General features: G+C 40.2%; 2 protein-coding genes across 5 annotated transcripts in view; both read left to right on the forward strand.

Moving 5' to 3' along the window:
• Positions 1 to 27,496, forward strand: part of AGBL4 (AGBL carboxypeptidase 4) — a 988,954-nt gene that overhangs the window by 579,947 nt on the left and 381,511 nt on the right. The gene's annotated exons all lie outside the window — the stretch shown is intronic.
• Positions 6,717 to 27,496, forward strand: part of BEND5 (BEN domain containing 5) — a 32,442-nt gene continuing 11,662 nt past the window's right edge. The window contains exons 1-3 of one of the 4 annotated variants that reach the window (XM_072867869.1): positions 6,717 to 7,214; positions 21,324 to 21,457; positions 23,147 to 23,516. In XM_072867869.1, coding sequence (XP_072723970.1) covers positions 6,998 to 7,214; positions 21,324 to 21,457; positions 23,147 to 23,516 — 721 coding nt within the window. In that variant the 5' untranslated portion in view covers positions 6,717 to 6,997. Of the gene's footprint in view, positions 7,215 to 21,323; positions 21,458 to 23,146; positions 23,523 to 27,496 lie in introns of all 4 variants that reach the window. The other 3 variants (XM_072867868.1, XM_072867870.1, XM_072867871.1) reach the window with 3 other exon arrangements.

Below are 27,496 nucleotides of genomic sequence, written 5' to 3' on the forward strand. Positions count from 1 at the left end.
TCTTTACGAAACAAAGCTTTCTTTGTTATGAGGAATACTGTGACAGCCTATGAAGGGCCTTCCTTTCTGATCACACTTTAAAAAAAGATCCTGATTCCCCTGAACGTTAAATATGATTGCACAATAGATGCTGCTCAGGCTTTTGTGGAAAATACTAGCAAAGCATGAAGCCCCTTGAGGTTTCAAACACCTCTTGGGTTATCAGTTTCCTGTGCCTATTTTGAGGGAACACCTTCCTTCTAAGTGGGGCAAAGATGAATGCCAATTTTCTATGCTGTGTGAGATAAAAGGAGTTACTCTTCCTTGAAGGACCAGAAGAATTCCTGTTGGGGTCTATCACAGTTATCCCATGCTATGAATTTTTGGGAGCTGGGTGACAGCAACTCCTTCCAGCTAACGTTTGCTTGTTGGTTTGGGGGTCTTTTTTTGTTTTAAATTCAGTTACTAGTGCAGACCAGGTGCAACTTCATTTGTGACTCATAAATGATAAAGATGTCTGGCCTTTGTAGGAGTGCAGAGGTTCACAGAGTATAGTGAAGGTTTTTATATCAGTGAGCACTTGCACTTTTCAGTTTCAGCATTCAGTTTGCCAACTGTGAAGAATTATGTCCTTCTAATTTAAATGTGATTCTTAACGAGACACAGCTGAGAAAGGCATTTTTTTGAAATATTCCAAGGATTATTCCTGCTCTGTTATCTCCCATTCACCTTCCACAACAGGATTTTATGTGCTCACATTAGTTGATGTTCTTCAGAAGAGTTGCTGGTCCATCTCTGATTGTGACTTTCATTAGTAGAAAACACTACCTTCTCTTCTGAAGTGGTGAGATGTGAGCACTCATTCCTGGGAATATTTTCTAAAAACTCACTTTATACTGAAATATAGCCAGCCTTGAAAGGGATTAGTAAGGGTATGACAAGAGTATGAATTAAAAAGCACTGGGGCGTGAAAACATATCTAAGCAGTTTTGACTCTGCCCTCACTTACACAATCCCATTCCTGCTGCTGATGATTGTCAAGAACCTTCCAAAACAGCAAGAACCATCTCTAGAGCCTGTCCAGTCTCCCGCTAAAATTAGACTTCTGAAGGAAAGGGAAAGTGTGAGTATGTGGCGATACCATTCTGGACAATATGAAGTCAGTAGTAGTTGTCCTCCTTTTATTCTGTGCATACCCCATTTTACTTGTGTGGACCTCTCAAGCAGAATAGGTCTATGCAGAGAAGGGCTGCAGGATCGTTTTCCCTGTCAGTATGAGATATAAATGCTGGTTCAAGACAGAACAGTGCTGTACAGATGTGAAAATAGAAAACCAAAATGGAAGTATTATGAAAAAGGGTCATTAGTACCATCTTACTCAGAAGCTCTGTCTAAAGCATAACATAATCACAGGCAGTGTCTAGTAATGATTTTACACTGAAACCCAAAGGTTACAAAAAGACTTTAGTCCTTGCCAAATGAAAGTCACTTTGTCATCTAAGGTACAGAAGGAATCAAATTCTTGCAGTGGTGCAAAATCTCTGTATGTAAAGCTACTTTTAGAGTCATATTAGCAAAATGCCTGTCAAAAGCCAGGGAAAAGTCTGGTTTAAAAAAAGAAAGGAAAAATCTCACATCAAACTTCCAGATAGAGTGAAAATATACAGGCTGAAGCCATCAGTGGATGGTAGTAGCAATAAAGATCATGTGGGCTGCAACAGCAATATTGCCTTCAGAGCAGTAAGACGGTGGCAGTGGTACCAGAAGGACATGTTTAAAGGTGAGTCCACGCACAAGTCAGCTCAAAGAAAATGTCTTTCCTACTTCCCTCTCAGGCAAGAAGTTTATAGCATGGAAAACAGCATACTGCCTGAGTACAGAAGATGGTATTTAGCAAGATTTTGAATAGTATACAGCAGGGTGGGAGCTGAAAGTCACGATGATTTGAGTGTCATTTGCAGCTCCCAGACAACCCCGCTTCTGGCTCCCGCTGAGCAAAGGACTGGGTGAGACTGGGGAGAATTACTGCCTCACATGGAGGCAAGATAGCGCCGACTGGCAGCATCTCCTGATTCCTGTTGACTTTCTGTGGGCACGTTTGACCTGTAATTTGGAAAAGGAAAATACAGTCTGGCACACATTCTTGAAGGGTTGCCAGTCCCAGATCTATCCATTGCATAGCGTGCCAGAATGGGAAAGATAAGTATCTTACAGACCAGTATCCACAGCAACAGACACTGGAATTTTATCTTTTCAATACATATAAAAACCCAAAGAAAATAATTACTTTTTCCAGTTTCATAATAGTAATAATGACCTTTAGGTCAGGAATTTTCAGCAGTTAATGACTGTCTGGCTTTTTCTTTGGCCCTTGGTTTCTCCAGCCAGTCATTAACAGTGAGGAAAGTGCCTTCTCCAGTGGTCACTTTGGCTTAATCATTACCTTTTCATGCTACAGAATACACCAGCTGGGAAATAAGTGTCTCCTATGCGAATGGATCCATAAAGTGTTCCTTAGGTTTCATTTCTGTGAAAGAATATTCTGTTAGGACGTGAGAGTTTAATGTAAAAGATGATTGAGTATTATCCTCAGCCCCAAGAAAGGTTAGATCACTCTCAGGAACTGGGACTAAATAGCTTTGCAGTGATGCCCTTCCTCTTCTGAGGATGGTTTAAGGCCATAGATTTCAAAAGATTAAATCTTAAGAATTTATCTATGTAATCTAGGTTCCTATACTATTCTCTTGGTATTGGAGTGCTTCAGAAATTATATGTGGACACAAGTATTTTCTCGTCCATCTTCTAGGATCATACAGGAACTGGACCTCTTTTTTTTTTTTGATAGAATTTTAGAATCATTGTGACACTGAAAGCAGAGTGTGGCAACAGTGTCTTGAGAATTAAAAAATATTTAAAAATCTAAAGGGGAACAACCCTCCGCAATGCCTGCCCTGCTCTGTTTGTCTAGTAGATTCCCCCTTCCAACCACCCTCTCTGCCTCAAAACACCTAGAAGCTGTATATGACTTTGTTCAGAGAAAGATTCATTTGGATCTGGAAATGACTTTATCTTGCATTTTATCATAAGATAAACAATGAGATACTATGGAATGGAGGTATCTTCTGACCACCCTATTGATCATATTCTTGGTAAAAATTAATCGGATTGTGAGTAGATTGTATGCATGTACATACATAAACCTTTGAACAGTCATAAAGTTCTTGTGCATTGTTATTTGAGTTATTCTTTAAGCCTTATGACTAAAATGCCATTGTTAAAATACAGTGTTACCTAAAAAAATTGTGAATATACCTTTCCTCCAAGGGTGTATTTGAGCTTGAAAACAATTGTGTAAGAAATGCACTACTTGGAGGATAAATAAATTCACAAGAAAACAATAATGTCCTCTAAACCGCATATTGAATGTGTAGGGATTCCTAGCAGTATTCCAGTGTACTGTTATTGCTGAGTAGTCAGGTAGTAGTGAAACCCCTCCACTTGAATGGTAAAACAAAATGGGAATTTCTTCATCAGTAGATTTAAAATCAGTGTGGTGTCCCTTGAGGGTTTGGTATTAAACATGGAAGTAACGTGACTGATGAGCCTAATTTTAATGTTTTGCTGTGAAAGAGATTTAGCACCCATGTAACTATTATTGGTACTATTAGCTTTTCATTTTATATCTTTAAGTGAAAACACAGAGTGCACATCAAAACAGCAGGCATCAGCTTTTGCTTTAACACTTTTTTTACTTTTCAAGAACAGTAACAGCAGCAAAATATAGGTAGTGTTCCAGGAAACAGCCACTCAGGAGTCCCACAAGGGCTGGGACTGTGCTTTGTGGTTTCCTGACTCTTGAAGTGACACTTTTACTTTTTAAGCTGAGGCTTCATTTGTATTTTGAAAGTATGACAATCTACTTCTCAGTGGGGTTGTGTTGTTTCTAAAAGGCTGGACTTGCTAGAGGATTTAAATCGCGTGAGGATCCAGTAATTCCCTTAACAATGAGTTTTAAAATCTACACCTTTAAAATAGCTTACATCTTTAAACCTCAAGCTAACCTCAGTGTTAAAACAGCTGGCTAACCATTAGTAGAAATGGGAAAGGTCCAAATGAAAGGAGTGACAATACTTTTGTGTTTCATTCTGTGCTTAAATGGATCTTTTCCTCAGCTTCACAGCTAACCAGCGCAGATTATTTATAGATTTTAAAGCCAGAAATTAACACTGTTCCTTGTAGGCAGAAGAGAAATGTATGGGATCATTATTAATTCTTTAGTATTATAATGCCTTCTGGCTCAATGTGTGTGCTAGGGACCAAGTGTAAACATGCATTTATCATCCTGACCCTTAATCTGTTCCCAAAAATGTCCTTCAGTGGAGAACAGTGAAACAGCCTTTCTAAAGGATCTGAGACCTTTTTTTGCAGCTGATACAAAAATCTTTACAGCCTTTGCTGTAACTGAACCTTCAAATGTAAAATGTTGCAAATACCAGTTTAGAGTGTTCCTTTTAAAAAAAAAAAAAAACAAACAAACCACCACCAAACAAAAACCCCCCACTATGACGCTAGTTGCCTTCACATGAAGTCTTTCAGTTTTCTTTCATTGGGACAAATTACCCAGGCCTCCTTGGTACCTGAAGAGATCTTTCCCCTTTCAAGTCAACCTAATTTTTGAGTCCTTAGCTTCTCTTTGTTTCCCCTGTTATATCCAGTTTCTCCATTTTTCTGTGTTCCCTTCCCTCGACAGCAGTCTTAGACGTTGCTAACAGAATTCAGCTGCGGAGGAAATACAATCCTGGTAAGAGTCAGTGCACCGAATCCCTCACTAGCCACTGAACGTAGTGGGACAAAATTATCCTTCACGTAATTTTAACAGTGTCCTCAGAGTAATTCCAGCTATCAGTCTGTCCTGATGCCTTTCTGCAGCTCCTTTTACCTCCATTGTAACACGAGGTAGAGGAGATAGGAGTGCTACAGCAGCTGTTATTGTTTGATCAGCAACACAATCTTTGCTGGAATTTCATTTCCCTTGCAGCCTAGCTACTAGAATACATTTGTCATCCATACTTTGTAGCAGACTTATATTTGCCTGTAATTACATACCAGTCTGGCAATACTTTATTGTTAACATAAAGTACTGCCATTTAAATCCCCAATCTTAAACTGAAGTATTTGCAAAACTCTGTAATTGCTAAAATAATAAAGCTGCCATTATTGTACGGGAAGTTTACAGCTTGTTACTGAAATACTTACATCGGCTTAACTACACCTGTATGCATTCCTCATGTTTTCATCTGTTGCTTAAGAGACAGACAGACAGACTTCTGCTGGGCATAAATGTAAGTTTCTGGTACTTCCACAGAATGGGTAAGGTTGGAAGGGACCTCTGGAGGTCATCTTCTCCAGCCCCCTGCTCAAGCAGGGCCACTGGGAGCAGGTTGCCCAGGACCATGTCCAGACGGCTTTTGAGTTATCTCTGAGGATGGAAACTCCACAGGCTCTCTGGGCAACCTGTGCCAGTGCTCAGTTAAAACTTTACTTCAGGTTTTCCAGCTTGTGGTCTGTTCCCATGTACTAAGAAGTCTGTAAAAGATAACTAGGAAAAACAGGTTCAGCGTGGTTAAACTCAATGTAATGGGTAGAGAGTGCTGCAAAGGCTTAGGGATATGCAAATCAGAAAAGATAGTACATTTTGGTTTCGTTTTGTGTTGGCTTTTTGCAAAACCAGTGATGCCCTCTCTTGCTGTTTATTACTCATTCTGCAATTTTATATTTTTTTGCCTTTAAGTAATTCTCCATGTATTATTGTTCTGCTCCTAAGACTGATTGGGTAAAACAGACCTCAGCATTGGAAACTTGGATAAGAGTTTGCTGTGAACCATAAGCAATGTTGCCACGTTATTCTTGTTTCTTACAGGAAGGTCAAAGCATCCATACTTAGTATGTATGTGTCTCCAAAAGCTTGGGAATTTGTGCTAAAATTGGCATGGTCTCTAGCCCTTGTTCTTACACACCTGCACAGAATTTCTCAACTCCCTGTGTTGTTTTGGGGGAAGGTGGGGAAGCTTTTGAGTTCTTCCAGCAATCACCACTGGACAGTACCGTTGAGTGCAGCTGGTTCTGTGTTACCCTGAAGACCTTCAGGTAAAAACATATGTTCAGATTCTGTTGATATGTGGCAGATGAGTGTGGGGTTCTGTGTTTGCTGGCCATGAAGGATCTGGTCTCCTCTCCTCACATAGCCACAGTCCCTCACGGGTCCCTCCTACCTCTTCTCTCTGCACTCGCTGGCACTGCCCCGGCGGAGGAGCAGACCGCCCGCTGTGCCACCTCCACGGAAGGCCTATTTCTCTGGAACAGGTGTAAGTTTTTAATTGGGAGTTTTCCGGGGCCTTCACTGGGGACGAGTTTGAGCAACAGAGCCCCGAGGGTAATCGCCTGCGCCAGGGTCCTGTCAGCCCGCCAGGCCCAGCCGACGCCATGGCCGAGGCCGAGGGGCGGGAGCCGTCCCTCCGACACGGGTGCCTGGCGCGTACGGGCTGACAGCCCGTCCGGCCGTACCCTCGAAAGCCTCTCGGACGGAGGCACCTGCCCGCCCCGCCTCGCCGCCCGCACCAACACCCTCCGCGGCGGAGGTGTGAGGCCGCTCCGGGGAAGCCGGCGCAGGCCCGGGCCTGCCGGGCGGCGAGCTGAGGCGAGCCCGCGGCGGGGCCGGGACACGCCCGGGGCCGCCGGAAGGGGTGTTTCCGCACGGGCCCCGGGCGGGCCGAGGCGGCGGGGGCTGCTCCTCCCGCCGCCAGCCGGCCCCGGCCCCGGCCCCCGCCCGCCCTTCGCCGCGCGGCAGCCCGACTCGCGTCGCTCCGCGTTGGATTGCTCGTGTCTGCCCGGAGCTGGCGGCTGCCCGGCTGGCGGCGCGGCCAGGCGAGCTCAGCCGAGCGCAGAGGCGGATTTTGAGGAACAATAACAGAGCGGGGAGCGCGGGACCGGCGCGGCCGCCCCGCCCGCCCGCCGCACCATGTACGCCTTTGTGCGGTTCCTGGAGGACAACGTCTGCTACGCGCTGCCCGTCTCCTGCGTGCAGGACTTCAGCCCCACGTCCCAGCTCGACTTCGACAACCAGAAGGTCTACACGGTGTACCGCAACCCCGAGGAGGCGGAGGAGGACGACGAGAGCCCCGGCGAGTGGGGCGACCGCCTGCTGCTCCACAAGGCCCAGATCCTGGCGCTGGCAGGTGAGGGCGGGCCGGGCCGGGCCGCGGGGGAAGGGGGGCGGGGGGGGCGGGCCAGGGGAAGCCCCAAATGCCGCCCCCTCCCCGCTGAGGTGGGGGAGGGAGGGCGAGAGGGGGAGGGGGCGGCCTCGCGCCGACACATGCTCAGAGCCCGGGCGGCACATGGCGGGTGGGGGCCGCGGTGAGGCGGGAGGACGGAGACCTCGGGGGCGTGAGGGGAGGGGGGGGCTCCCGCCCCCTCCCGGAGCCCCGCGGGGCCTGCACGGGGAAGGGCTGCCTGGGGTGGGGGGGGGTCCCACGAGGGGGCTGCTCCCGGCCGGGCAGCGCCGCGCTCCTGCGTGAAGTCTCAGGCGTGGCGCTTCTGCAGAGCGGTTTCCAAAAGAACCCTGAGCCCCTGGTAGTAGCCATCGGTACACCGCGGCGGGGATGAAATCAGAAACTTAAAAAAAAAAAAAAAAGTTCAGGTTTTCATACACGGTGTATTTATAGTGCATGGAGTCATTTATATACCTTTGCAGTTTGGCAGTATGTTGCCAAATTAGAAGGGTACTGCTTTATATCCACTTTGTTAGTTTAAGTGACTTCACAAATTGGAAGGCAATAGTGGAACCAGACCTTTAGATTCTATGCTTGTTAAGCTTGGTTTTGCTACATTTGTTTTGTTTCATGTTTAACTTACGAATGTCTCTCTAGCTAAGAGGACCAATTAAAGTGTATATTAAGAAATAAACCCATAATTTGGCCATTTAAATGAGTTCAGCCCTTGTGAGATAGTGCTTCTGCTACGTCTCCCCCCATATCACAACTCTTTGGCAGCATGTTGCCTTGAAGACTTTCTGTAGTTTCCCTGCAGCCGCAGAAAGCACGCTGCCATCGTCAGAGTTGACATGGAAAAGAAGTTTGATGTTGTTTGTAGCAAATTACTGGCTAGTGTGGACTTGCCCAATAGGCTATCGAAAGACAGCGGTGACCATTTGAAATGTCAGTCTGGGTAGCAAAGAGGACGTTGGGTTCTCATCCTGACTCTTCCACTTGGGAGAAATACTGGTTATGTCTGTTTCCCCCAAATATGGAATGGGCTTAATAAACTCTGCTGTCTAGTATTGAGTTCTAAGGAGGCAACGCTGAGTTCTGATCTCTAAACAGAGTAACTTGGTGTTAAAGTCATGTAAAACTAGTATTTTTTAATTTTATTTTTATCTTTGAAAAACACAGTTCCTAAACCAGTTCAGCCTGGTGGTGGTCCATTTGGTCCCTGACTTGGTAACTTTTACCATTACCCTGTTTCCACTAGTGGCCACAAAGGGATGCCTGGAAAGAAGAAGGAACAGGCAAACATATACATTGTTTCCCTGTAAAACTTTTTCAGTTTCTGAATATTTGCAACTCCAGGAGTTCAGGAGAACTAATGAGATTCTAGAGGAGTGGAAGAGGAGCCTACCAGAGGAGTGGATTCTCCTGCTAAGTTTTTGTTGCCCTGTGCCAGCCTGTGTTTTGTCTGTCCTGTCTATAACAGAGGAGAATTGGTATATGAAGTATTTCTTGCAAGTTACCCGTCACATGAATGGAAGACAGCGGTGTCAGCATTCAGGGTTTGCTTGGCCTCTTCTCAAAGGCATCCCAGTTGGACTTCACCTTCCTCTTTCTCAATGGGGAACTGCAGCAGCAGTGCCCTTTCTGTTCCTCATGTTCATCTTAACGTAACTCAAGTGTTTCAGAGAAATACTTAGTAATAGGCATTTTGCTCACACGTTGAGCCTACCAGGTTGCCTCAGTTTTCCAGCAGAAAGTGCACCTACTTTCTCAGTTCCCTTGTTCCAGGCAGAGTCTGTACGTACCGACGAGAAGTGTTCTTCTGTACAGTTTCCCTTTGTTTCATCTCTCTTGAACCAGAACAAACCAATACATGCTGTTTCCTCCAGAGAACAAGACTTGTTACCTGTATTAGTGATTTGCACTAATTGCTCCCCAGAGATTTTAATTTCTACAGGAAATTCTCCTGCTGAGCCAGGAACACAAAGAAACATACAGCTATCTTTATTACATCTGTCACATCTCAATATATCTGACTAGATCTGTAATTTGCATGCTTGGAAAACTTCTCACCTGAACACCAAATGAATTCTCACTTCTGTTCTTCTTTCCACCTTGCATCATGTAAAAATACCACAATTGAATTAATCCTTTGCATACAACATATGTTTACTTACTTTTAAAGTTGTCACTTTCTCCCCAGAGTTTTAATATTGGTGTTTGTTTTTATTATGGTTAAAGTCTTGGGGAGAAAAGTTGATGTTACATGAAGACATCTGAGCACAATTTTCAGTTTATAGTGACCAACTCTATTTTTACAGATTATGACAACTTTTTATGGCAAACGTTACAGGTCTGATGTTACGCAAACTACTTATTTAGTTTAAAAAATAATTTTACAAGTCTACAGTAACGTTTCACATACTAGTATAGAACTTTTCATTCTAAAGGATTCCAGCCTACCTTAGTAATGTAAATAAAGTGTATAAAGTTGCTTTTATATGTAAAATATACATAGTAAGTTGATTTTGAATTTTTGGAAGGAATCCTTGCCTGCACAAATTAGTACATCACTGACTTTAAGGATTCCCCGCTTTGGTCCAAGGATTCCCCATTAGGAACAAGCTTCAGGACCAAAGTCACAGTACAGATATTAAATTAAACAAACAAACAATAAAAAAGAATAAGGGGGGGGGAAAAGTAATCTTTTTTTGAGCCTGCACAGTATTCTGTTACAGTTTGAATGGCGCCCAATTTTCATACACTGATTTAACAAGACTGCTCAAGTAAGCAAAGTTGTATCTATTTATATATATTTTCATGATCAAACACTGTCTGTGCAGTGGGAGTTAATCCTAGTCTGAGAAACAGATCCACTTGGTTTTCCTTTCTAGTCACCTAAAAAAAGGAAGGAGTAGACAAAGAACACAGATAGAAGACCCATATTAGCGTCACGATTTTTTCTTTTGAAAAGAGTTTTCCTTTCCTATGTTGTTTAAAGCAATTGAGATACTTTTCAAACTTTTACCCTTGTAACGTAGGAGTTTACACAGGGATAAATACAAATTCATGCCCATAGTGCAAAGTTTTGTTGGAGCACTGGTTGTGTAAAGAGTTCATGAAACAATTGTCCTTGTTTGAGAGAGTCTAGAAGCAGTTCTTTGATCCTTTGTGGTGACGTTGGATGGTTGGAAGCCTATAGTCTTGTGAGGAATGTTATTGTTGCTGCAGAGGAGAGTGCACTGTTGTAAAGGCATCACAAATTTAAAAGAAAAAAAAAGATGAAAATAAGTTGGGCATGCTCAGAGCATTGAGTAATTGTGATAGACGTGGTATGTTGAGGAGATAAATACTGTCGTCTTTTGAATACTTCAGTAAGAAGTAATATGTAGTAGTATTACAGCAGAGTGATAGATGAACCCTGAGCAGCTGTACACTTTTCTTGTGTCTATGTGCATATGGTTGGGAACTGCTGATAGCGGTGTTGGCCGGGGAACCTTCGATTTTTTTCAAAAGTTAGCCAAAGACTAGGGCTCAAACCGGACAGGTTAACCCCCGACTAAGACAGTTCTAGACCTTCAAGCCATAGAAGGCATATTAAAATGAATATTTTGTGCCATAACAAGTTCAGCATTTGGGTAACAGGCAACTGAAGTTATGTAATAATAAAGGAATAATTTTATTTACGTTTGGAAAGGAAAGTATAGCTCAGCAAACTAGAGTTTCGCTATATAGCAGCTTTTTGAGGTAGCATGTTAACTGGTCTGTCTCGCTGAGAATACAAAAACAGTAGACGGCTTTTCAGGAAGAGTTTGAGTCTGTCTTTGTGATCATCCACACTCTTCGTTTTTTCTTCTTTTCTGTCCTCTCCTCAAAATGCTGAAAAGCTGTTTTTCTGGTCCCTCTTCTTGAAATACGTGTGCTGCTTGCAACTTTTTCACATTTGTCCAATATAGTCACTAGCAGAATTTTGTCTATAAGCATATGCACTTTATAGGAGCTAGCATGATCCTTAGGTGACCCTGTTGGAACCTTTTCTTGCTTTGCAAAGCAATGAGTATTGGGTGGAATGAACTGAGGTTCAGAGACTTTTTAAAGTTCACTTCTTCGGGCTATGTTAACAAGTTAATAGTGACTATCTTCTAATTGGAGGCATTCTTTCCTGACTACAGTAAATAATTGTTCTCTCTAGCTGCTGCCCTCGACATTTCCCACCCACACAATCATAACAAATGCATCTCCATCAGATTCTCACGGCAATTCCCTAGCTACCACAGCAGACGTGTTAATACCTGTGTGCATCCATATTTTTTCTTGCCCCTTTATAAAATGTTACGCTCCACTTCTTATGAAAATAGGTTAGGCGATTTTTTAAATCTTTAAAAGCCTGTACAGCTCATGGTGAGGTAATTTGCTGTGTATTTCAGAAAGATGTAAAATCTCTGTGCCCAGAACAATTTTAAATTAAATGATTCTAGGACTGAGTTTTGAGTAAGGTTGAGGGTGGATACGCACTAAGAAGTTGAAGCAGGTTTCTTCGATATGGATAGCTGATGGAGGAAAGACCCTTTGTCAAGTGCTGGAATAGGTGAAAATTTACAAGATGAGATCTTGGATTATATCAGGAATACGTAAGATTTAGGTCAGGAAGCGGTCTTGATGTATAACATTAAGGTGAAGCTTTTATTGGTATTTCTGTAGTCTTGTGCATCTTTGTGCATTTTTTTTCCTTGTGCTATTCAGACAGCTTGGGGAGTTGGAGTACGTAGAGCAGGTCATAGCTGCGGCCACTGTGTACCCATGCTCAATCCTATGTTCATACATAGCCCACATGTTGCATTTCCTTTCCCAGGGCAGTCTGTAGACTGAATGAACTATTGTGGCAGGGACAGCATTTGCTAACTCTTTGTTCCTAGAAAGCTCTAGGTCTATCCCCTACCATGATATGCAACTCATATGGTGTGTGACAGGGACCTGGGGATAAGTGGCACCAGCAAAAAAATCAAAAGGTGTGCAACAGCTTCTTGGGTGATCCCGAGTGTTGCCCTGAGTAAAGAAGCACCAAGAGGAGGCTGTAGGAAGCCTTCCAGTAGTGGTAGTGGTTCCTCACAGACTCTTTCTAATTTGTTTTATTTTTCCTGGGATAGTTCTGGAGTACCTGTGAACGAGCTTCTGTGTCGCTGCCCTTGAGCAGCAAGTCCAGCCCTTCCTAACTGTGCGGTCTATCTGCTGTACGTGGGCATTGGGTCTTGCCACGCGAATGGCCCTCTGTGGTCATTGAGAGAAAGTAAGCCCAGCAGATTACGCAGTGCTGAAATAACCTTGTTCAAAATATGATTTTTTAAAAAATTTTTTAAAAATTTTTTTTAAACTTTCTAGTGTGATATTTGAGGTGCGTGGCCTACTTTGTCAGATACTTAACTGGCATGCTACTGTTGTGTTACCTTTTTACCAGGGGAAAGATCTGGCTGTATACAGACCTTCACCAAATCATTTTGTGTAACAGAGTAACTACATCACACTCTTAAATATAGTCCTGAATACAAGTGTGGCAGTATTCATAAAGAATATTTAAAGCTAAGTTTCACACTCATTTTGTGTTTGATCCATTTCTGGTTTATTTTTAATTCTTTTAAATGAAGCATGGGGTTTTTTTCCCCTTCTTCTAAATTCTACTGTAGGAGCATATCTGAGATATGAAGGGCTTGTACAAACGCACAATTTTTGGGTGGTTTTGTGTCATTTCTGTTTGTTCAGCGTTGAAGTCTTAATACGGCACATTCGCACAAAGCTTAAGTGGCAGCAGCAAAAAAAAATTGGAACTTTTAAAACTGTAGCTGGTAAGTAGTGGCTTGGAGTAACCCTTATGATAGTGGTGATGGTTATATGTCATCAGCAGGATGAAGTGCCAGTAAAAAGGAATTAAAAAGCTTGGATTTATCTGGGCAAGAAGATTTTACCCTTATATTTAGTTTTCTCTTTTCCTGTATCACTCTGCTTATTCTGGAAATAAGTATATATTTTTTTTGGTCTTAAACCCTTCTCAATTGACCTGCTTGTTCCTCTGTCACATTTGCTTTTTGCTTCACCCTAATAGTCAGAAGTCACTTATTTATTTATTTTTATGACATAAAGACATACAGGTGACCCGCACTGTTGTTATTTCTCTTGGTCTTAGTACATACGTTGCACCACATAACACCAGTTATACTTGTAAATGTTGTATAAGCTTAACTATGATACAATAAAAGTATGAATTTCAGGATTTTAATAAAATTGACTTCAAAGTTAGTATGGTTATGGTAGCTATGGTAACTAACACTTGCTAATTAAAATATGCTAAAATTTGCAGGGGAGTGAAAAGGGGAAAAAAGTAAGTTAATGTTTTTATGTTCATAATTTAACAGTAAAACATTTTTTCCAGTGGATTGCCTAAGTGCCAGTCAGTTGATTATTTGCTTTTTTTTAAAGAAACCCTTTAAAAATAGTAGAGGCTGAACCACATCGTAATTTTTGTATGTAAACTAAAAAATGTATAAATCTACCCACTATTTCCACAGCAAGCTTATTCCTTGGGCAGAGATAGTTGAGGAGGCTTCCTCGAGTGTTCCCTGCAGGCTGCTGCTTTATCTGCTTTATCTGCTGAATAACTGGTAGGCAATATCTCCATGGCTTTGTGGCCTTTGTGATCATGAAATCATAATCAGGGTTTGGTCCTAATATAATTTTACAGTACGATACAGACTGACTGGTCAGGGCAGCCAGATTGACAAATTGTAGCTGTCATGGAGATTGATGATCTGTTTAAATGAACTTTTGAACTTTTAAAGAAAGTAATAGCTTTTCTTATAAATAGTTTTTTGTAAAATATTTATCATGTTCAAACTTCTGAAAAATAATCCCCATAGTTGAGTTTCATATGCAGGTACAGAGAAAAGATTTAAAAGATACCATTTTAACATCCTACTTGTTTTCAGGGTTTCTTCTTTTTAATTTAATGGTAATATTGTATTATTGTATTTGTTTCAGAAAGGATTAAGAGAGTTATTCCATAATAGCTATAATCCTTTGTGTTAGACGTGTTCAGAGTATTGTACAAATACTAACAAATCTGCACAACACTTCAGTGGGGTAGATGGGGACAGTAAGATGGAAAGGTTGAGTTATTCAAGGTCAGTATTTTTAAGTAAATATTGGGATCCAGGATTAAAACTGTCCTCAGTCTTGTAAAGTGCATGATTTCCTGTTTCTCAGCATAATGTCTTGTCTTTACTTGATCTTCCAGCTCCATCAGTTTCTACTGCAGACAAACACTCTTCTAATACCACTAAAAGTTAAATGGAAGGGAGAGTTTTGCTGACAAAGAATAAAATAATTATTATTATTTCTATCAGAGTTTTAGTTTTGAGCCATGTTGCTTTTGGTTAATTATTTTTGAAGAGACTTTGTATTAACTTTTGAGTTAAGAAATAGATTTCATATTAATAATGGAAAATAAGAAAGAAGATATAGTTAAGTTTTTCTTGCAGCACAGGTCTGACTTACATCTGGGCTGATACTCAGTAAATCTGAACAATCGGCTGATAAATGAGCACGTGCAAAAGGAGAATGTTACAAAATATTTGAATGTCTTAATATGCATTAGAAATTTGACTACAAATGGGGGTCCATATCAAAAAACTCTCACTCCTAGCAGCATTAAACTGAATATCTCTGTTGTTCCACTGGAGGAAAAAGTGTGCGTGTAAACCTCAACATTTGTTCCTTCAGTAGCTGGCGTGGTAGATCTGGTTTTTGTGAGAGCAGTAGCAGGTCCGTGCTCTGTGAATTTACTTGTATTACTGTACTGAATATTAATGAGGGAGAGCCAGTCTTGATGTAGGACTTCAGACAGAACTTGGAGATAGAAGTTGTTTATATACTCTGTCCTCTGCTTGTGTAGGAGTTTGGCTCCTTAATCTTTCTCTTCATTCTTTAGTGCTGTTGTGCAAAACAGGTGTGGCTTTCTCTCCATCATCAGTGAGCAGTCTTGATTCAGGCTTCTGGCACATCATCCTTCTTGCTCATCATCTCTAAACCTGTCAAGCAGTAGTTTAAGACCTTTCTACCTTGCCTTTTCCCAATTTGATTACGAATTATTTTCACTCTGTTTCCTATTCTTTACACTTAATTGAAATTCACTTCACAAGATTTAACAGCCTTTTTGGCCAGTTCCTCAAGAGCATGTCTTCACCTTCACGTGCTTATTGGCCCTGCCTGTCACTGTGCCACTTGATATGTTGTTCTTTCCTGACTTCTTTGCTTACTCTTATTTTTGTTCTGAAGACATTCTTCTAGTCACTTGCTTGTGTGTTTATTGTCATCTTCTCTTTCTGGGGAAGTGGTGCAGGGCTATTTAGTTCTTAAATTTTTGGGGGTGATGCTAGCCCAGATGATGGCAACTCTCAGCTCTACCTTTTTACTCCTAACTTTTCTCACTTAAATTTGTTGTCAGCTTCCCTTTGACATTCTTACACAGAAATCTTTCTTTCAGCTTATGCTTAGGATGGCCCAACATATTTTCCCACCATTTTTGTCTGTTTCTCTCGATTTTAGAGTGGGGAGGGGAAAAAATCTTTTCTGTCATTCCCAACCCAAAGTCTTGCTGTCTCTTATTCTTCTTCATCTGCTTTGTTGCTTACACCCAGCTTTACCTTTCTGTCCAACTAAATATACTTCATGTAGTGTTTTCACTGTGCCCTGTGTTTAAGTCTGTAATCTCTTTTTCTCTGTCCTTCCAATAAAGCTCTCCTAGTCTGCAAAAAAGTGCAAAACAATGTAGTAAATTATACTATTCAAATCCTGAATTGACTGTGCCAGCACCCAGTTGAACCCTCTTTTGCACACAACCCCTCCTTTTAGCTGCATCAAGTTTGGTGGCACCTGTCCTCTTCAACTAACTTTTGCATTTCTACTGCTGTCCATTATCCTTTGTTGTCTGTTACTGTCATTCTGAGTTGCTTCTTCTTTGGTAGTGGTCTTAATCTCAGTGTACTGCTAGCTGAGAGAGATTTTTTATGAGATGAGTTTTTCTTCCTCTGTATCCTGAGTATCTTCTGAGCCTGCAGGATCATTACATTTTCTGAAATCTCTTCTGTTCTTCCTGTGAAAGTCCTTCTTTAATGTTTGCATTAAATTAGCTAAGAAAGTAATTTATAATTTTTTTTTTCTAGTTTCAAATAAACTAGGTGGCTCCCCGCCCCCCCCCTTTTTTTTTGTACTATCATGCTGTTTTCCTTTTCAGTCACAGCAATATTGATTATTGTTTATTTCTGTTTAAGCGGCACTTAGGAATCCATGCCCTGTCATGCTTGGTCTGTGTATTTGCTTTGAAGCACCAAGTATACCTTTGGTTGTGGGTTTTTTGCTTTGGTTCTTAAGTGTCTTTTACTTTAGAACTGTAGCCGATGCACAACCTGCCGAGGCAGGTGACACTCTGCTCTGTAGAAGCAACCTGGCTAAATCAGTAGCGAAACAGGTCAGTGCAGCAGTGTGGGGGGAATTTTGTACAGGCGTTGCCCATATGTGTTGGGTATATGCCTGGAAGTGGGAAGGGTGATGGTAAATTTTTTCATCTGTCAGTATATCATTTTTCACAAGGGGTGGAATTTTTTTGAAGGCTTAGGGGAAGGACGAGTTTTGCTCAAAGTTCTTTCGTTTTATTATTTTAAGATTTATAGCATTGCCAGTCCCTATTTGGACTGATCCCAGACCGGCCATCCCTCATCCATTTGGAGTGCAGAGCTCTCTTCCTCTCTTTTTCCAGCTTTTACTCCAAAGGTGGAAAAAAAATCAGCGTTTGAACTATTTTTTGAAGGGATTAGTTTGCTCAGTCCTTACTTCTAAATTAGAAAGTAAGGAATGTTTTAAGGAGACTTTGAGATTTCCATAGCTTTATTCTACATTGCGTGAAAGGGTTTTCAATTTTAGAGCACTAACATATTTCTACTTGAATTTAACCAACTCGCTTCCTGCCCTGTAAAAGTCACTTTGTCTGCCTCGGTTCCCCGCTGCTCTAGACTTAAAGCTATTACTTTTTGGCCTGGATCCACCCATCCTGACACTGAAACGAAGGCCTGACTGAAGAAAACATTCCAGGAACAGTTTATCCTTTTCTAGTTGATACAGATTCTCTAATGCAGGGTTGCTTTTTTGGCTTTTCTTTCAGCACTGCTGAGGCCAAATGTCTTCCCAGCAACAATGAAATTTCTCAGCAGTTTGTTTTCTTCTTACTACCTGAACAACTTTGGTAGATGACTCTATGGGGAGAGATGCTATCATGTGCACTGGCTCTTGAGCCCCGTACCTCAGTACCTTGTGGAGTGACTGGCAAGATCTCTCTAAATCTGACCTTTTCCTGGAGTACAGTTATTCCAGCATGCTTTAGTCTGTATATCGAATCACAGAATACCATGTTCTCTGTCTGGCATTATGACTACTGTGCACAAAAGCAATTTTTCCTAATTTACATGTGTCTTCCAGAATGTCCCTTCTTAAAGGACAGAGGGCATCAATGCTGTCCATTCTTGTATAGTGCTTCTACCCTGCATATTTTGTTACAAGTACCCAATTAGGTGTGTTAAGTGCTAGCTTTCAGTAGCCGGTGTCACTGAACCACTTATGCCACATATAGGAAAAACAAGAGACACAACTTTATGACAATCTGATCATGTCCACCTAAGGGAAGGTATAATTTTTAACTTGTAGCAAGGTTTAAATGACTGGGGACAAAGTCCAGACAAACGCTTTGCATCATTATAAAATGAGGCGCTGAGCTACAACGTTTCTAGGACTGCCCTTCTCTCTCCCAGTGTTCTGTAGCTTCAGGCACTGAACTGCAGCTTGTCCAGCCGTTCGGTTCGTATCCTGGTTTTCTTCTGGCTCAAAATCGTGTCTGTTTTGCTTTTTGCTGGATTCTTCTTTTGTACCTGTCTTGTGTAGGCTGGCACAACAACAGACGGAGAGTCCTAAGAAGAACTGCTCTAAATTAACGTTCATGTTTCTCCTACCCCTCCCCCTGGTCTCCTCTCACTCCCTCCCGCCCCTTCCCAAATTCCATTAATATTTACAGAACAAGAGCCAGTACTCCAGCATTAGCCTCAAATTCAGAATGAGATTTTTCTGGCTCTATCTGCAGCTAATGTAGAAGACAACAGAGGTTAGAAATGCACTTTAAAAAAAAAGAAAAACAAAAGGCCTTTTCATATCCAACACACTAGATGAATTGTGTTAGGTATAAATAGGCCTACAAAGCCCAGAGCATATGTAAGAAAATATTATACATATTGTTGTTGGAAGGCAGAGGAACATAAAATTATTTGCTCATTGACTAAATTAAAAATTCCTGAGCTTTAACTTATATGAATTTTCACCATTATGTCTTCAAATTTTGTGTGGGGAGAAAAGAGTTCCTTTCTTCAACTTACTGATTCATTTACAGGATAAGCAGTAAAATCAAAAAGTCAAATAAAAAGGTTTGCCAGACATGAAAGAGAACAGTGTTGATAGCTACACACCAATAATGTATAAACTAAGCATCTGTAAGGGTGTATATAAATAAACTTTTACCTTCAGTCCACCAGTGAAGTTTTGCAAACATAGATTTCATAGGCAAACTGAGAAATTGGGAGGGGAATGGAGAGAATGAAGAATTCTGATAATTTGCATTGTTTTATTTGACCCCAAACTAAGTATTTTCTTTCATTTCTGTTGTTCAGTGCATAAAATGTGTTCATAACCTTTATAAATTGACTTAAAATAAAAAGCCAAAATCAAAAGATAAATATTTATCTTCTTCCAAGTTGTTTTTATTTTAATGTTGTTTTATTCGTTGGAAAGTATTTGCTGACTTCCACTGTAGTCTGCACTTGTAGTGTGCTTACTCCTCTGTGACCCCTTTCCACGAGTGTTTCAAAACTTACTTTTCCCTGGCCATGGGAAGGATGGCTGGTGTCCGTTTCCAGTTTGCATGGGGTTCTGGCTACTGGTGACCTCAGCTAGTTGACAGCAGACAATTTTTTTAACTATGTGAAGTAACTGGATTGTGTCCATCTTGTTGTGAGGCCAAGGGTTATTTCAGAGCGTAGAAATTGATCTGCATTCTTTAAATGTAGAAGGAGTTCATCTGCACGTTCTGTGGAAGATAATTTGGCAAAGCAGTATAGAGAAGCTGGCTCTGCAGTATGCATGTGCTGCTCTTCCTCTAAGGAACTGTAAGAACTTATTTTAGCACAGGATTCCTCAATCTATCAGATACTCCAAAATACATAGTCACTGAAAAAGTTGTTTGTTTGTTTGTTTGTTTCATTCAATATGGATTTATTCCTAAATTTCTGTCCTTCCAAGAAGATACCAATACCCATCAGTCTGTCCTTTAGTCTGTAAATTTGTATTTTTTTTCTAAGAAGAGGGCTCTCATTTTCGTCTCTGCTCTCTGACAGTAGAATTAGGTTATCTCACTTTTCTGATGAACCTACATTTTCCAGATAAATGAAAACGTAGGGGTTTATTTTTCAAAACTGAAACAGTTGGATTGCCATTTTGTTTTACTGGGATAAGCATCCGTGATGCTCTGGGGAATGGAGAATGATCTAAAATAAGCCTAGCTGTTTTTTGTTGTTTGTTTCTTTTTGCATCTGTCTTAGTATTTATTGCTACCATCTGCATTTCATTTCAGGTTGTCTAATGTCTTATTCTGCATGTTCTGTGCCTATTCTCTTTACATAGCCTTGGGCTGTAATATCACCATTTGCCTACAAGAGATCCATTTCTATCTGTAACAAAATGAATTGCATTCATCTGTGTAATTCATTTCTAATGAATGCCTTGCTCCTCATTAAACAGTGATTTACCTTTGTTTCCCTTTTCTACACTGTCAACACTAACCATTTTGAGGTCCTGTGGAGAGATGCTAATTTGAGACAGCAAAAGTCAATGCAACTAAGCACTCACAAATGACATCCTCATTGGCACTTTCAAAAATATTCATGGGACACTTTGTGAAATACTGTTTGCAGGTGGATAAGAAGACTCAAAATGTTTTCTTATGAATAAGCTTTCAATGTACGAAGACGACACTTCAGAGTTTAAATGCATTTCTCCTTGTCAATGTCTTGAACAGGTAGCGAAGCTTGTGAATCTTTTAAGACCTTGTCTGCTCTGCAAGAATTTTATGGAACACAGGCACATTTTGGGAGACTATACTCGTGATTCCCTGTCCCCTCTGTAGCTTTTCAAGAATATTAAAATATTTCAAACTTGTTTTCATAATGTTTTGAAATACTTAATTTTGAGATATGTTAGAATGTTTCAGACTTGAAAATATTTTACTTCAATGTTTTTATGAGATTCAAAAATTAATATAACCATTTATTGGCTTTGTGTATCTAAAGGAAAAGGATTAGTACCATTAACTAATGAAATAGGGGTCATATAGCAATTTTGTTACACATTTGGTCCATATGCAACTTTTCAGTAATGCCCTTTCAACCTGTCCTGCAGCATCCCCTTTTCTAGCCCTGCACTTTGCAGAACAGCAGAATCTGCCATGTGTGCAAATAGATCTGTACTGCTGACAGATGATGGTTAGAGTATAGGATGAATTACCAAGTTTATTTTCACTTTAAACCTAAGCAGAGTTTGAACTGCAGGAACAGATTATGAATATGAAAACACTGTTGGTAAACATAATTTGAAGCAATACAGATGGTTTTTAGGAAGTTGTTTTATTTACAGCATCTTTAACTCTTATTTTAGTGATAGTACAAGCTACTCCTTAACACTTTTGATCACTCACATGAATTTAGCTTGGCATTTTACAATATTTATTCTTGTGTTTGGCCAGATTGATCCCCTGTTGAAACTCTAGAATTGTCAGTGGGCATCAGCTGAGTTACACCATGGATTAATTTGATCATAGTATTATGAGGGGATTGAAGCATGGGAAGTCTTTTTTTAACTGGTCTTGCCTAAGTCATGTAGTATTTGGAAGTAAGAACACTGATTAATGTAACAAAATTTTATTTTTAATATACATTTTAGAGGACAAAACTGACCTTGAGAACAGTGTGATGCAGAAGAAAATTAAAATCCCCAAACTCTCTCTCAATCACGTAGAAGAAGCTGGGGAGGTTACAGATTATGGGGAAGAAGATGTGGAGCTTAGACACAGTAAGGTACTGAAGTATTTCCTTTTTTTTTTTTTTTCTTTTCCCCCCCTTTCCTTTTTTTCTTTTTTTTTTTTTTTTTGGAAGTGCTTGGGGCATATACAGACGTCATAGCTTAAGAATTCCAGGCCTGCTTTTGATCCCCTTAAAACACTGTGTTTGGTGAAATTGGGTCAAATTGTGTGTGGGGGTGGGGTACGGGTTTTCAAAACCTGATTCATGTGCAATCAAACATTTTCCTGTTTATTCCGTCTGCACAGTTTAATTGCCATCTGAGATTTTTGGACCAATGCTCTTCCACTTTGGCCCAGAATGCTTTAAAAGTCACCAGTTACATGAATGTTGAGCAGCTGTTCTTGGTGGCACTCTTGACCTATTGCGCGCTGCTTGTTTGGAATTGGAAGGGGTGCTCTGAGACTTCCCAACTACAGCAGTGGGTGAGAAGACAAATTGACAGGACTGCATCCCTCCATTATAACTGCCAGTTGCCTTTTTAGGTCCAGATGCCAGAAACTCACTCTGTAAATGTATTTATTTTTTGATATCGAATGATTTCTTTAAAAGTCTGCCAACCTTCAGAATAAAATACTGCTCTGTGGCTTCATGTGTTTTGCAGCTGCAGGAATGATACTAGTACATTTCCTTATGGCGGGCCAGCTTTGGTGGGTTTTTTTGGTTGTTTTGTTTTTTTTTTTAAGAACATGCGTGGAGCAGGCGTAACATCAAATAATCTCATTTTCTGCCACATTACTCATGGATATGGCGGTATGGGAATTGATAGTGTTAGCTTCTTGTCTCTAACCTATGAGCTACATTTGCTTTCCTTGCAGTTGCTTGGAAGTTCAAATACTTTTTCCATATTTGGCCAATAAAACTTAGTGACTTTTAGCTGTACTTTCACATTTTAATACCGCTATCCAGGCCCCATAAAAGAGGTGTGCTTTAATCTGTAGGGTTTGTGCAGATGACTGAAGGTAAATTTCTGCTGAGAGTTCAAAGGAGATGAAGCCTCTGCAATGCAGTGCTAATATAGAAGGAATCAGTTGTTCACGAAGATGAGACTGGATGATATATTCTGTCTCCAGCTTCTGTGTTTTCAATTCCCTTTCAGTGTTTGCTGATAGTGTTAACTCAGTCACCTGCATCAGGCAGTTGGGTGAACGTGCTAGAGGAATAGTCAGAGAAGGTTTTGTCTCCCAAAGTGCGGGAAGGACAAGCCCTCTGTTCACAAAACAGCTTTGTATGGTATGCCGCTTTCATCTCTGATGTCATTACAGGTGACAAATGTAGCACATAGCTGATTCTTTCTCTTACTTATCAGAAAATCAATTGCTGTCGGAAATCTAAATGTTAGGGGTAAACTTTGAGGAAGAGAGATCCAGATCCACTTTTTTTTTTTAAATACATTCATTATCTTTGTATACGGAATCAAGTGACCTATATACACTCAGCTTGCAAGTGTTGCACAAATGCAGAAAGAAAGGCCTTTAACTGCCTCAGAAGTTTGTATATGCATTTAGCTGAATTACGTGTGCATGATAGTTATGATGTATATCCACAAGAATCTATTAGGCAAAACATTTTTGCAGGCAGACTTTGTCTTGCTTTTTTTGGAAAACAAGATGGTATTAATGGTTCCCAATTTGTATTACATCTTACTGCTCTCCTAATTTATTTATTTTTTATTGTAACATGCAGAGACAAGATGGGAGGAAACAAAGTGAAGGTACGCACAAAAGCATTGAAGCAGTTGTTGCTCGCCTTGAAAAACAGAATGGGATGAGTCTCAGTAATACTTCCAGCCCTGAGGAGGCTTTTATGGAGACTTCAGAAAGCATGAACAACATGGACGATGCTGTAGTTCCTCGGATTCTGTATGAAGAATTGCTGAGGAGTTACCAACAGCAACAAGAAGAAATGAGACACATTCAACAGGAGCTTGAGAGAACGCGGAGACAGCTTGTGCAACAGGCAAAGAAGCTAAAGGAGTATGGGGCACTCGTGTCAGAAATGAAAGAGCTCAGAGACTTGAACAGGAGACTCCAGGATGTACTGCTTCTAAGACTAGGTAGTGGTAAGTGCCGGACTTAAATGGGACTAGTTTTAATGAATTTTGCAAGTGTGTTCAATAGTAATGGAAACGTATTTGAAGAATAGCAGTGGTTGTTAAACTGGACATTGAATGTTAAAAGGGTTTTCTGCTGTGGCTGTACAATATGTGTCGAATTTGTATGCTATGTACGTCTGGGTTTTTCTTTAATGATAGTAGAGGTCTTTGTGCTGGTATGGTTGAATCAGAGTTCCGTTTTAAGCAGCTGTATTTTAAAGAGTCTCTGACCTTCCAGTATATGCTGAAAAAGATAATAAAGCGTCATCTGCAAAATACACCAATATGTTCCAGTTTAAAAAGAAAGAAAAGAAGAAAGAAAAGGCAGTGGAATGAATATTTGGGCTAAATCTATTTTATTCTTTTCAGTTAGGGATTTTGTTTATTGTTATGTAAGTGACTGTTTTACCTTCCGTTTTCTGCCCCCTCTTCCCATTAGTAGCTCATTAGAATGTGATATATTCCTGGACTTCTTTAGCAGTGGCTTTAAACAGCCGTGCTATTTGAAAAATAATGGGTTGTTAAAGAGTAATTAAAAAAACTTTTTATATTAGTGTCCCGTTTATCAACACTTGTTACAAAATGCAGGTTTGTGTAATTTGGATTTAAATTTTACGTATCTTGAGTCAGTTGCTCATTTGTTTTGGTTTATAACAATTATTTAACCATTATGTTGGAATAAATGGGAAAAAAGACAAAATAAAAAGTTCATCCTTTTCATTGAAGATGGTACCCTTGGAATACCTTCAAATATTTTACTAATTTATATTTATTTGCTATTAGAATATGGTACTGCTGTGTTGAAGATTTGCTCGGTGACTGAAACTTGGTTAAAATTTGTGCATCCAAACTTAGCATGCTGTTTCTTATGTCTGCCTTTGTGTATCTGGAAACTTAATTTTTGCATGTAAATTGGATATTGGCTCTTCTACTTGACTTGAACGAGTGCATGTAATTTGCATGTGGGTCTGAGTTACATTCACATACAAACCTGAACCCAAGAGAGCATGTGCCTGTGCTGTAGCATGTGTTAAGGTGTGCCCGCAAGTTTGGAGCCAGGTTCTCAAAGTAGCGTCTGACGATTTAAACTGGGTGTTTGATTGTGAATGCTCATCATTGTTACACTGTGCATAATTAAAATGTCATTACTTATTATAAACATTCTAGTTAACTTTTTAAATAAAACAAAATAGGCAAGGTTTCCACACTCTGAAAAACACGATGTGGTTGGCAGTAGATTCCACTGAGCTTTCTAAAATTTTCCTTGGATGGAAAGATGTTTCTTCATCTGCAAGTAGTTAGCTGGAATTTATGTGAATGGAGCACCAGCCAGATGTTAGTAGGCAATGGGGCTGAACAGCGTAAAATACCAATTTAGTTGGTAGACTTGACAGCAATTTGAGTGGTGAGACCAGCAATGAAATGAAGACAGCTTCTGAATTCTGTCTCATTTCTTTCACTTTAAGAAAGAAGGGATGCATTTTTTACTTGAGCCAAATCAAGAAAGCTTAGAAGAAAAAGAAAAAAAGAAAAAAGGAAAAAAAGAAACCAACAAAACACCAAAAACCTAAACCTCTTCGAAAAAATGCTGAATCTTCTCTGAATACTGGGCTTGAATTTCCATTGTATCAGTCTGGCACCTGCTTTACAACTGAAAATAAATCTCGATTACCTTGAAGACAAGTTCTTTTAATTTAATCACATACCTGGACAAATATGAATTATGGGTAACTTCCAAAAAAATCCCTTGTTGTTATTACTTATATGGAACTTTTAATGGATGACAAAGGTAGAATTTGGCCCTACGGGCTCTGTCTTTCACAGGGTGTGTGTTTCCTAAGACTCAGTGTATTAACCGCTGATATCTCTTGCCTTTCCTTGTAGCCTCATTCACAGTAGAGAAGCGACCAGATTCTAGAAAGATCAGTACAAAATTTATAAATGATTAGAAAGGGAGACATCTTCAGCAAATTATAAATTAGGGAGTCTGATGACAGTATGAAAAAGTGCTACTTTTAATCAAGAAACAGATATGTGAAGACTTCTTTAGTCTTCCTTACTTTTCCAGCTTATAAATGAGGTGTGTTTGGGTATGTGAATAATCTGTGAAAATTGTTCAGAAAATAGATTACATCCTGAATTCATCTTCAGTTGTTGCAGCGATCTCTTAAACCTAGAGTTTCAAATTACATGTAATTTATGTTACGCTGCACTTCTAGCAGGCTGGACTTAATGCAAACTAATTGCATTTCTGTTTCACCTTAGAGACTTCTGATTTCTTTGCATGAGATGACAGCTGTTTTGTGCTGATGAATTGCAGCTGTGGGAAACGCGTGCCTGTTGCCATTTTAAACTTGCAGATCAAATATAGAACAGCCTCTTGAGCTAACATTCAGTCAAGTATTCAGTCTCCTAATTTACCATCAATATGTTGATTTCGGTGAGAAGCTAGAAGTCAATGTATTCTGCTTTAGACCTAGGCCTTCACCTCTGCTACTAAACTTGAGCCACTCTTGTGGGAAGAGTGAGGCTCTTAATCTTCCACATGGTGACACTGAATTGCTCTTTGTGTTAAAAGAGCCTTGAAAGCAGATGTGGCAAATGACAGTAGTGAAATCAGTACTGATCCATGGGGATATATTGAAGCTTCCTAATGATTTTGATATGCTGTTGCCCAACAGATCCCTTCCTGGAGGAGGCAGGCATTTGACCAGGGCTTTAGGGACCAAAGCAGTGGGGGAGCACGATGACTGTCATGGAAGAGGTTACGGTATCCCTCGCCTGAGCTCCCTGAAGAATGTGTGCAGCCAAAGCCTCTTTTTCCCTTGCCTACTTTGGGATCAGGAAGCCCTGCAATTGTAGGCCTTTGCAGTTTGTCTTTGTTCTGTTGCACCTGAAAACACACTAATTTGCCCTGTTTTTATCAATAGAGAGTAAGGTGATTTAGAGAATTAAATCACTGACTCTTCCCTGTAGGCCTAACTTTAAATAATCTTTGGATTGCAAAAGATAAGAATTTCAATAACTTCTTTAAAAAAATAGTTGTCTCCAGGGTAAGATCTGTGCTGTTTACTATGGTTGTATATGGCCAGAAGTAGTAAAGTTGTATCAGGGATAATGTTTGGGTGTTGTTCGCTCCCTGAGAAGTACTGCATTTTCATGTTGTATTGCTAAGAATTAGTGTTGCTCTAAAGTCAGGGAGTATATTCACTTTCATTCACTGACATTCATTCATCAACACACACATGGTGCCCTGGGTGGTTATTTTTAATCCCAGTTTAATTTCAGTGATCCAGTTTACAGTGTCTTGGGACTGACACCAGAATAGGGAGAATGAAATGGTATTTGTATCTTACCACATGTAAGGAATTACTATTATTCAGCTTTTCGAGATTTGTGTGGCTTTTTGATGTAAAAAAAGTCCCAAGGTTTCTATCAAGTAACGAGTACAGGAAGTACCATATATATAATATTTCCCTTTCTCAGACTGCTGTTGTTTTCTTTCAGATTCTGGTAGACCATGTGGGAAAACAGCTTGCTGCTCACAAATGTATATTGACCACTTTATCAGTTAATTTATTTTGGCTTATTTAGTAGTTTTTGAGTAGCGTGTAGCCTAAGATGCATTTTTGAGGAAAAGAGGTGATGAAGGGAAGCCTTCTACCTCTTCATCCTTCATTTGAAGTTGCTGGCCTCTCAGATATTGTGGAAACTTTACAGTCAGAAGGAGAAAGATTTTACAATAAAACATTTGTTTCCTTTTTGCATTCTGAAGAATTGTCTTTTTTTTTTTTTATGATCCTTATTACATAAGTACTATCATTGTTAATTAAGCCTTTAGATAGTGGCATATATTTTTGTATGTCCCATTCATCATCTTTAAAATAAGATGCAGAGCACGAGCGCTACAAAGAGAGGAAACTTTTAGAGTATGGTGCATG

This window comes from Ciconia boyciana, chromosome 7, assembly GCF_034638445.1.
Source record: "Ciconia boyciana chromosome 7, ASM3463844v1, whole genome shotgun sequence".
Classification (NCBI taxonomy): Eukaryota; Metazoa; Chordata; class Aves; order Ciconiiformes; family Ciconiidae; genus Ciconia; species Ciconia boyciana.